General features: G+C 39.2%; 1 protein-coding gene across 1 annotated transcript; it reads right to left on the minus strand.

The window, feature by feature from the left end:
* Nucleotides 1–3,163: 3,163 nt before the first annotated feature.
* Nucleotides 3,164–10,462, minus strand: FGF19 (fibroblast growth factor 19). Its single transcript, XM_050955530.1, has 5 exons — nucleotides 10,407–10,462; nucleotides 9,724–9,775; nucleotides 9,039–9,345; nucleotides 8,627–8,730; nucleotides 3,164–4,846 (listed from the first exon to the last, which is right to left on the minus strand). Exons 3-5 carry the CDS (start codon nucleotides 9,271–9,273, stop codon nucleotides 4,514–4,516), a joined length of 672 nt encoding a protein of 223 aa, XP_050811487.1. The 5' UTR covers nucleotides 9,274–9,345; nucleotides 9,724–9,775; nucleotides 10,407–10,462; the 3' UTR covers nucleotides 3,164–4,513.
* Nucleotides 10,463–12,045: the final 1,583 nt, after the last annotated feature.

Here is a 12,045-nt window from a genome sequence, read left to right on the forward strand (position 1 = left end):
TCCCTGGAAGTAAATGACAAAATTTCCTCTGATCTCCAGGGTGGTTAGATTGATCCTATACATCAAAATTACTGAATAGTTTTTCCACAGTTCAAGACTACAAAATATTAGCAATATTTTTGACTATAGCACTCTATTCCTTAGTTTAAAGAAGAGGTCCCAAACTACACAAAGGATTAAATTTATCCCTAATGAAACAAGTGCATCTGTTATTGACTTTGAACTCTCATTGGCTTCAAAGGGAGGTGCATTTGTTTTCATCAGGCCTGAATTTGCCCAAAGTGAAAGCATTTTTTATGAAAAAATGGATTTAGGCCTTCCCACCATGCCTTCTCTCTAGAGGCACAGAACACTTGTGGCAAAGTATACAGTATCTCAAAGGACTTTGCAAATATTTGGTCTTGGTACTGTTAATTCAAACATCCATCACTCTAATATTATGGTATTTGCTTGAAAGGCATTGTTCATCCTTCATGCTCTGCAAAGCCATCAGATAGAAATGTCCACTATCTCTCCCTTTCAACAGTTCACTCATAGTTTGAACAACTGTAGCTTCTAACCGGGATTCACACTCAAACATCGGACACCAATTCTTTAAAATATTTTAGGGCTGTAAAATGTAATTATAAATCTAAGGAGAGTGCAAACAATTTACCATATTTGGCAAACTATAGTCAGCCTTTGGCTTATACAGTGCAGTTCATGATGGTTGTGTTGTGTATATTCCCACCATCAATGCAAGACAATAACTGTTTAAATGTTTTGCATACCAAGTTCCTAACCTAGTCAGGTGTCTAGTAGTAAGAAAAAACATTTTCCTATCATCATTCCATTTGAGGCTGTTTTATTGTCAAATCTCATAAGTGAAGCAGTCAGGCCTAGTCAATGCTTGGATGGGAAACCTCCAACGAAAAATTAAGTGCTACAGAAAGTGATGTTGGTGATTCAGTTTCTGGCATTATTCTCTATGACTGACCATGCTGTACTGCTGGTGTGAGATATAAAACCAAAACTGTCAGCACATGGAGTCAGTAAGATCTCAGAATCCTTTTCACAAATGTAAGGATGTTAACCCCTGTGCTCTAGCCAAATACTATCTGAGTAGTTACATTCTGTCTACCTGAAATTCCATGTGTAGTTTTAATTAGATAATGTATCCAATTCAGTCAGATCTCAAGTGTTGTTTATATCCTCAGTGTTGGCAGCCAAAAGTTGACCTATCTGATCCCATCACCCACACATTTATTCTCAAAGTTACGATCCTAATCAGACTGCCTTTTATTCACAGGGTAGCCCATGAGATCTTTCCTCACATTAAATGTGCTCTTGGATCCATTTTTTGAACCCCTCTGAAGAGTCATTATATTTCTTGACAATTAAGGTCAGCTTTCTAGGAGCTGTAACACTTCTCCTAAACTGTTTTGTAGGGCTGGTCAAAACTTTTCCATTGACATTTTTTTAAATGAAAAATTGGGTTTTTGACTAAACAATTTTTGTGTGAAATAGCTGCTTTTCACTGAAAATGTTGATTTTTTGTTGAGAAACTGAACAGTCAAACCCCAAAAAGTTTAGTGCTAAATTAAACATGAAAAACTGGATAATATCTCTCATGATGCACTATGGCCAGGAGACACACAGGATCAACAACAGTGGCTCAGCAAGAGAGGAGACCATGAGATACCATGGAATTGTAGTCCATTCCAGAAACTCAGTTAATAGAGGAGAGTGGAGACCTAAGGAACCTGAACTTCAGTTACCATGAGCTACTGTGGGAGCTTTTCCAAGCTGAAATGTTCAGTTTTTAATTTCTTGCTGGAAAGTTAAAATTTTCTCCAGAAAAATAACCCATTTTCTACCTCGCTCTATAGTTGGGTAGTGTTGTAGTTTTTCTATAAAAGGCAGAACACTCCTCCCTAGAGGTGTCTGCATTTCACAGATGGATGAAGTGATCTTTATATGTTAATACATAAATCCATTTGTAAAGTTTGTAGAATGGTTTGCGGGGGTCTTTGGATGAAAATCACTACATACATTTTATTCACTGTCATTTCATGTCTGTTTTAAGGGTACAGATGCTATAGTGCACACAGACTAGAATACCCTTTGTCCATGCTAGGAGTTTTGCCAAACTACAGCCATCAGTGGCTATAAACCAAAGTAACTGCATCTGTGCAACTCCTTTGTGCATACCTGCCATTTGCACCTGAGCAGTTTACCCTTGCTTGAAACCAAGTGGTTCAAATCACAGCTTATACCAGCTTTGCCAGTCTACAACAAGGATTTCCAGCAGTGCAACTGCTCCAGTATGTGGCTGCTGGAAGAAAGGCAAATTGTCAGGTACATAAGTCCCTAAATTATTTATGGAAAGCTACTGCACACTTTTCAACAGTTTAGAAAGGGTTTAAGGACACTACTGCAAAATTAAAGCAAGCAGAGCTTTATAAAATGCCCCTGAGTCCATGCGCATGAGCATTTTTCTTTCTTTTCCTCATAAAAGGAAATACAGAGTTTAAACTGGAGCTTCAGTAAGATGTTATGCCAGAGAACCAGAACTTGGGGCCCCGACTCACTGAAGTCAATGGGAATTATGGGGATGGAGAGAGCTCAGTATAGCCCAGGGTCAGCCACTTAGTGAACAGTCTCCTTCCTGGACTTTTTCCATAAGTACAGAATCTCCCCTCGTTTTAGAATTGTATCTGGCCTGCCTTGCTTCTGTAAACTATGTTCATCAGATTGCATTTAATTTGCAACAGAGACATTGTTGACATCCTGAAAGCAGCACTCTAATCCTGCCTGTACAGATTCCATTTCTAGCTCTGTCACTCACTGCATGAGTTTGGCCAAGTTGCTTTGTTTTTCTGTGCCTCAGTTTTTTCATCTACAACATGGGGATAATAACACTTACCTGCCTTACAAGGGTGTAGTGAAATTTAATCCAATAATGTTTATAAAGCTCTTAGAAGTCTTTGAGTAAAAGGGGCTGCATAATTATTGAAACAGAGTCAGTTAGATTTTATGTTGGAGATGATTTTTTAATTACAAATTTACACACTAAATTACTGACAACATCACAGAAAATTTAAATAAAAGTTATATTTTCCTTATGATTTCATGATTACAAAACTTCACAAAATTTGTTAAAACTAAAAAAAACCTTCATGAGTACATAAATAGAATTTTAAGTATAAATAACAGTAACAAAATAAACAGATGTATGTATTCAATAAATTAATTATAAATATTGCATTGGTAATGAAGTGCTAGGTCAAGAAAATACTAACATTTCCAGTACAGTTTTCTGTATAGAAAAACCTATTATAAATGAAACTTTGGAAATGGGTAATTTTCCTGGACCCCTTGTCTCACATTCCTTTTGTTGTTATTCTCTTGCTGGAATGCTAACATAGGAGAACAGGACTAAAAGCATCATATATACATTATCGGCCATATACTACCGAGAATCACTCCACCACGTATCAAAGGCAGTATTTGCCCAATTCTGCAACATTGAAGTCAATGGGTGCAGGATCAGGCCTATATGGCCTCGAAAGAATTGCTGATGCTTTAAGGAAAAATATAAAAACATATTTGGAAGCAATTTGACCTATACAACATTTATTTTCTGTCTTTTCTTTTAATTGCTATGGATATTTACATATAACAGGACCTTTATGACCTGAAAGTTAATCTGTTTCTACTGCTTGTTCCCTACCTGATGAACATAATTATGGATTCTGTACAATCCTCAATCTATACATAGAATTCCTACTAACATTAATGAGAATTCTACCTCAGACCAAGGATAATACAGCTCCCAAAGAATTCATCAGCAAACATAGGTGAGCCCATAAAGAATCAAAGATCTGGTTTTCCAGTGCGAGCCTTTAGCAATAATCAAAGAAGGGAAGAAAATGCATAATATACAAGCAGAATTGTTTCTCAATGCAATGTTTAAAATGGAAAGTTGTCCCAGAACATCAACAGCAGTTTTTTAAGAGATAGATTGAACCCTAGTTCACAGGGTAATGTTTGTTGGGTTTTGTAATCATGTTTTATTGCAAATGTTTGTCTTTGAAAGGCTATGAAGTGAAGAGGTCATTAACCTCCCTGTGAATGAAAAGCTTTTGCTGCCTTTGCTCGTATCAGCAGGAATCCGAGGTGAGCATAAGTAATAATAAAGGGGTGGTGAAAAATGTTAGTGATCTTCTCACCCCAGCCATCACCAGACGGAAGGAATTTCCACATGTTGTGTGTTTTTGTCAGCGGTGAACCAGTTAAGCAGTTGTTTAGATTATTTTTTTTCTAAATGTGATGTGAAAAAATGAACAGGTGGTTCTTAGAATGTAACCTTAGAATGGTGCTACTATTTTACAAGTTTAGTACATTGCAAGAACAATGCTAGCACCATACCTTAAATGTTTACATATTCTACATATTACTACTGGAAAAGCTAAATAACAACCTGGTTCTGGTATTGTTTCTTTAAAACCATATTTCAAGTCAGGAGCATTAGTTATTTCTGAAAGCTGGGGCTCTTCACTGGAGATATTTTAGAGGTGATTCCAAAGGGGTCCATGCTGTCAGTTTCAAGAGGTGAAGAGAACAGATCTGATTCAAAAGTATGACTATAATCACCATATTCCACAAAATCCATTGACTCCACAGGCACAGTGTTGATCATAGGTAAGAAGTGAGACAATGGAAGAAAGTCTTTCCCTTTGAATTGTTGTCTTTGTTTGGCACTACTTAAAGACACAGAGACTCCATATTTCTTTGATTTATATACATTGTAGCCATCTGGGCGTATCTCCTCTTCAAAGGAGCAATCTTCTGCAGCATACTTGAGCTGAACAGTAAGGAGTGAAGACAATTACAGATATGTCTATGACACTTATCAGATATGATATAAATCTTGTATGTGCTTGACCCTACTCTCCTTGATGTGAGAGAGATTCAAGCCCTCTGTATTATACACAGAATTCATAACAATCTCTGGGGGGCATTAAAAAGTCAACATAGGCCTGATCCACACCGCTTTGAAGTCACTGGGAGTCTTTCCTTTATCCTCAATGATCTTTATTCCATCTATTACCATACAGCTGCTACAAACCGCCCTATTTTGATTTTAGGGGAAACTTTGGTAATCTCTGGTAGATACCTCAGTTTTATAAATTTTGATTAATCTGACGTTTTAATTACAACCACAATAGCTAAGGGCCCAATCCAGCAATCCTAATGCATACAAAACTCAATTTGAATCCCATGGGAGATTTGCCTGTGTAAGGGCTGCAAGAATCAGGTCTGCAGAAAGGCATTTTTATAATAGACTGTATTAAAATAAAGAAAATTAATGAATAAAAACAAAAATAAAAAGGGCAAACTGCACGTTTTTTCTTGTCATTTTATTAAAATGTCTAAAAATGTATTAGTACAGTATCTCTTTCTCATCTGGCATTAAACTTGTCAAACAGTTCTACTGTGACACCAATAAAGATTCTATATAGGATAATATATTTTATAACCTGCCTAGCAATTTGTAGAATTCATCTTAGACATAGTTTATAATGTAGATATGGTATGTTGAGATTTTGTGTTATCTCAGACTCTTCCAGATCCTTCAAGTAATCACTATTTTCCTTACAACTCTGGTGTTATTTCTGTCTCAGTCATTCGAGGTGACTGAACTCTGGGCCAATAAAGGAGAATTGCTGGTTATGTCTAGGTCTTTGATGATAAAAAAAAAAAAAAAGCAGTGTTCCTGAATGATTTCTCTACCTGTCAAAATATAACCCAGAGCACATTTGACTTTTTTTTCAGTTGTAAAAAATCAAGCTTTGTCAAATACCATCAACAATGTAGAATAGACTATTGTGTGTGCTATGGATACCTTTTAAAAGTACTTTTAATGTTGAAGGAATAAAGCAAAAATGTTTGCTTTTCTCACAGATTAAGACTTACACTATTTATCTCCATATATTCTATCTCATAGAACTGTAAGGGACCTTGAAAGGTCATTGAGTCCAGTCCCCTGCCTTCACAGCAGGACCAAGTACTGTCTGTGACAGATTTTGCCCCAGATCCCTAAATGACACCCTCAAGGATTGAATTCTCAACCCTCGGTTTAGCAGGCCCATGCTCAAACCACTGTGCTCTCCCTCCCCCCAGTCAAACTGGACATCAGACATTTTGAATGAATGTATATCAGGGCCAGATTGTGAACACTTTTACTTCCACAGGTGGCCAAATTATTCACACAAGTAGTGTCACAGAAATTAATTGAACTACTCATGGAGTAAGGTACTAGTCAATGCCTGAGTAAAGGTATCATCTTGTAACTCACAGTAGATCCTGCTTCTGTACCTCCCGGTTCATCCCAGCACACCACCTCCCAGCTCATGCTGAGTAGTACATTTTCCCATTCATTTCAATGGAATTATCTTCAGAATAAAGTACTAACCAAAATAAGTAAGGGGAAAAGTACAAATTTTCCACTAGACCCTGCACAGGCTACTAGGATGGTGGGTCTACATGCAGAGGAGTCAGAAGACATTATGCATCAATTGCTTCCCTGTGTCACCCCGGAGCAGGTGGGTTAGGAGCGGCCAGCACATTTTAGCCAGTGTGGAAGTCCATAATTTGCTGTTGGCAGAGGCCAGTAGTAAATGACTTCCTCTTCCATCCCTCAATATACACATAGACCCACAAGGCATCTGGAGCAGAGTGGAAACAGGGAAAGGATAGTGCATCTCAGAAGACAAATTTTCTCTGTGGGCCAAATTCTGCTCACCTTACTTGTGTGAGTATTATTACTGAAGTTAATGGGACTTCTCATTAGAGGAAGACATTCAGGATTTGATCCAGTACATATACAAGAGTTTGCATGGCTGTATGCTAATAACTGTCAGACGTACCTATTCAGAATATTAATTAATATAATGAAGTATCACTATGGTTCAATAAACAGTCATTCAATAAACAGTAAATTAAGGGCTGTTCATTTTTTTTCTCAAAGATTATTACAATAATGCACAGTGCAACTACAGAGACCCTGCTTCTGCTACCAGAGAAATCAATGGGAAATCTCCCATTGACTTCAGTGGAAGGAGGATCCTATCTATAGTTATCAGTCACTGAGTATTTCAGTTTGGACATGCAATAAAAACTTCAAACTGACATTTTCCATACATGGTAATTGGAGCCTAAAACCAGATCACCTCCCTCACCTTTTCAGTTTATTGAAGGTCTGACTTTAGAAACGGAAAATTCAGACTTGAAAGGCAAATTCTGCCGTAGATACTCGAGTAAAAATTTTATTCGGACTGATCCTTTTCTCATTAAAGCTCATGGATGTTTTGCCATTGGGCCCACTTCTTCTCCTATTGAAATCAGCAGGAGTTTTGCTAAGGAAAGTAGGTTCAAGCCTTACATTTGCATTCTGGGGAAAATGCATCTTCCACCCATGCGACTCAGATAGCTACAATGGAGTTACATGGCAATGAATTTGGACCTCTCTCATTAACTTATGCCTTTGAGTAGGTATTGCAGGGGTCTCACAAGAGCAGGACTGTATTTCTGATGTATCTAGCTGATATGCTGAAATACCTAGGCAAAAAGGCACGAGTTAACAACACCATGTCAGAGAATCGCTATAGTCCTCAGACTCCCATAACCCTATAGGTGCACTGTTGATCACAAGTAAGAAGTGAGACAATGGGAGAGAGTCCTTTCCTTTGAATTCTTGTTTCTGTTTGGCATGACTTAAAGAGATAGCAACCCCATATTTCTTTGATCTATACATATGGTAGCCATCTGGGCGTATCCCCTCTTCGAAGGAGCAATCTTCTGCAGAATACCTACGCTGAACAGTAAAAAGATAATTACGAATATGCCTGTATCATTTACATTCCAATGTAATGAACATGTTTTCATTTTATTGCAGATAAATAGCCACATATCAAATAGGCATTATTGGGTCCTCTGTTCTATTTTAACTAAAAGTGGATAGAAAATTGTAAGAGGGAAAATGCAATAAAGAATGAAAATGGTCGATTGTCCTCCTTATTTTTATTTGTATTAGAAATTCTGGAAAGTTGCTTTCTCATTTGACACTAAACTTAAATTTCTACTAAACTAATAAACATTACTGTTTCATTAGACACTAATAGGGACAAAAAGTAGAGAGTAATGACAAAAATTAAACAGCTCATAGTTCTGTCTACATTTTATCAACTCTCTATAGTAAAAGAACTCAACCATTTAATCTTACACATCATTTTAGTTTAGGAGGCTCTAAGACCTATTAAAATGAAAGCTTGCAGTAAACGCACTCTATTTATCTATTTATGTTGCCCAGTGTTATCTATGTTATTGCCCAGTGACACATCTATAAACTGCCATGTTATACATTTCGATTTCCTTGCTCCTCCGCAGAAGTCAGACTCTTAATGAACTGCTTGGTGGTGGAGCAAAGATGTGATCGGCTTAAGTTGTTTTATCTGGACGCTTCCAGATAAAATCATAACAAGCCCTGCGAGCGCCTGCAACCATTCCCCCATTCGCTATGGACTTTCCCATGCCGATTCAGTGCCGCCTCCCTCCAGCTCAGTCTCCCTCTACTGTAACTTACAAGTCCATGCAGCTTCCCGTCTTCTTCCATGCAGAGGTACCGGGAACTGTGGACGCCCTTGATCGCCACCGTGCGAACTGCCACAGCCCTGATTTCCAGCAGACCTATGCAGCAAAACCAAAACAGCGTTCAGATGAGGGGGGAAGAGGATCGCCGTCTCCAAGCCACACACCCCCCGTCACCCCACCGCCTCTCAGGGCTAAATTTCACAGGTAATCGGAGGTGAAACTCATCCTGCTTCCTTCACAAAAGAGCCCTTACTGTCAGGTACCCAAGCGCACGCTTTCCTATTTCCAGTGCTATGGGAGAATTCAGCCTCATAAGCTCACTAAGGGAATCCAGGGCGTGGGGCTCCATTCCTTCAGCTGAGAGCCTGTAAATAAGTAAGACGGCAGCTTTCCCTTATACTTACTGTGGGGACTCTGAATGCTGGTGCCATCCACTTTGCCATCATTGTTGATCCTGAGGAAGTAACTGAACAGACCATGTTTGCTGGCTGTGTATAGGTGCCTTAATCTAATAGGTTCCCCCCAGCCATAGTTCACATGTGGCCCTGCATCAGAGAAAGGCAGAGATCTGACGACCATTGCAAAGCAGAGTCCAAGCAGAGCCAGGGACGTGTAAGGTTTGCACAGGCTCCTCCACATCTTTTCCAGGTTATTTCAGTTGCAAGAGGACTCCACGCACACCCCCCACACGCATACAGAGGCGCAAGTGCTCTAAAGGAAAGGCAGTGGCTTGGTGCTTTTTGAGCTAAATGCTTCGGGGTTGTAGTAAATGCAAAGCCAACCCCCCTGCCTTTTTATAGGTCTCTGTTATCAGCCCAATCGATACGGCTAATTCCAATTCCAATATAGAGACTATTTCATAGAAGGAGTTAGTCAGAACAGTCACAACTCCCCCGCCCCCCAAGTATTGATTGGATGACATCATTTCACAGGGGACACCCTAGGGTGTTGTTTCCCTCCCCCCCTTCTCTCTTCCCTAAAAGCTTTATCCAGGAATCCCTCTCTTATTTGGAATCTAGCATTTCTTATGCCTAGCAAGGCAGAAATGTGCATTCGGGTGTCAACACATGCTGTATGAGGCTCACATACCAGTGCAAACCTATGCAACGTGGGATCGGCGCTGACAATGCAAGTACTGAAGCTAAAGTGGGAAAACAAGAAAGACGGTTTTCAGTCTGTGCGGGACAACTTCGGAGTCTGAAATGTTCTCTTGCCCACACAGAGCCCACGTTTTAGAGCGGGGGAGGGGGACAGATGTGGTTGTGTATAAATCAAAATCAATCAATCATAAAGGAAGGTAACCCTAGGGACATCTTTTGTGGCCAAAGGCAGGAGTCATATACATGACAAGAACGATTTGATTAAAGATCACAATGCCCTAATTTACCAAGGAAAGCTCAAATTCTTTGTTAAAATCAATCAGCTGTTTGGAAGGGATCTAATGCCCACTTTCCCCTGTATTTCCCTTTCAAAAAGAAAGTTAATGTCCTTAAAAATGTTTTTTTTTCAGTATTAAAGATACAGTATTAAAGGTATGAATACTAAGCAAAACATTACATGTTAAGAAAGCTCCCCTTTGTTTCTGACACTACAACACCTTTCCACGTTCATATACCACTTCCCCAGACCTCCCTAGTCAGTACCAGGAGAGACTGCAAAGGTGAAGGATAACCTTTTTCCAGTTTCCCTGGCGAACATTACGCCAGAGAAGAGACTGAGGAGGATGTGACCTTACGTTATCTCGGTTAGCACCCACTTTTATAATTACTCACCCTTTGCCCCAGAGGCAGGTGCAGATGGAAGAGTATGCAAAACATCCGGAATCGAGATTAATAATAATAATAATAATAATAATAATAATAATAATCTGCAAAGCAAGGGTCAACTTCACAGCTCCTCAGCCGCCCAGACAGGATCACCCGCAGTTACCAGCTAATCTTCCCACCTCCTGTTACATTTGACCAGGAGTGAGGTGCTGCAGATCAGGGAAATAATATTAATGTAACCGTTATTATTCCAATTTGTGGGTGGCCCAGCTCTGGATTCCATCCATACAGCGAAAGGAAGCCAAAGCAAACCGAACCAACAGAAGAAGAAAACACCCTGTAATGTTTTCCCCCGGAGGAGAAATACTAACAAAGAGATGGAAGCCCTCTCCACCTGCTTTCCCCAGAAGTACGTTGCGGCCATAGATTATCTAAGGCATAACAATAGCCTTCACAATTGATAACGTCAAGCATGCAAGTAATTCATTTCACACTCACTCTCAATCAAGTAGAAGCAGGATGAGTCACTGAGGAATACTCAGCAGCATTGTAGTTGGTGGCTGCTGAACAGGGGGCTCAGTTCCCATTCTTTGTATTGGAAATGTTCTGAATATGCAACTTTTAATGGAGAGTGCTTGTGCGGGACAGGAAGCCAGTTTTTGACCTACCTAAGGTCCATAATTAACCGCCCCCTGTCAGGCAATATACAAATCACGTGTATTGGACTTTAATATATGTACGTCATTCTCTCCTTGGACACTAGATGGAGCTTTAAAACTTAAATCTCAGTTCTCTCCCACACACTTCACTGTTAGGGGGAAATCTGGGTGTGAAATCTTGACTTCATGGAAGTCAGTGAGAGTTTTGCCATTTCACCCATGTTTTTAAAATTCTATATTATGTTACTGAGATGGAGCTGCTTCGTGTTATCCGGGTTATAAGGTTAGCAAAAGAAAATAAAAATATATGTAGTAAAACTGTATTATCCCCATACCTCTCTGGGCCCCCGAATTAAAATAAATCCTCTAATATTGTGCCTTAAGTGATATTTCAAAAAGCTACAGGAAATGGAGAATAAATCTGTGTGAAGCTTTGATCATCTGTGGAGGATCTCTATGCTCTACCATTCAAATCTCCACACGTGTTCTTAAAAGAGCCTCTTACTTCCCCTATACCAAATGCCACCTTATTCTCCTCCTTTGAGTCGCTCTTGAAAATTCACTTATTTCAGCCTGAGGCTCACTACTACCTGTGGCACAAGCAGATGGGTCACTATTATTACTATGTTTTCTGTGTTCTGCCTATTGAATGTCTAGGAGTCTAGGCTCTGCAGAAAGCAACTTCCATTTTGTGAAGTGGAGCAGATGCAGCATGTTACAGAGGAGACACAAACACTATGCTCCCTCGTGGAGTTCTTACGTTTGTGTTTTCTTATTTAGTTAACCTGAAAGAATATGATTGCTCTTTGTATATGGAAAAACATCACTAATTAGGGGTAATGTTGCTTTTTCATTTTATCTGTGCTTTGCTGTTTATTTGAGGTTTGGGTTTTTTTTTTATTATACTTTGCTAATTTTCTTTTGTTCATGTTTATTGCACTTTTAAATAATTATAAGGGGTGTCTACAGTGTAAGATAGGTACCCA

The sequence above is a fragment of the Gopherus flavomarginatus genome, chromosome 5, assembly GCF_025201925.1.
Source record: "Gopherus flavomarginatus isolate rGopFla2 chromosome 5, rGopFla2.mat.asm, whole genome shotgun sequence".
Lineage (NCBI taxonomy): Eukaryota > Metazoa > Chordata > Testudines > Testudinidae > Gopherus > Gopherus flavomarginatus.

Bases quoted from the DNA above. Each gene is read 5' to 3' on its own strand.
- FGF19 (XM_050955530.1), bottom strand. From the start codon at position 9,273: ATGTGGAGGAGCCTGTGCAAACCTTACACGTCCCTGGCTCTGCTTGGA. The intron at 8,731-9,038 runs GTAAGTATAAGG...TTTGCTGCATAG, and splicing joins CAGCATTCAGAGTCCCCACA to GTCTGCTGGAAATCAGGGCT. The intron at 4,847-8,626 runs GTAAGTTACAGT...CTTACTGTTCAG, and splicing joins ACGGGAAGCTGCATGGACTT to CTCAAGTATGCTGCAGAAGA.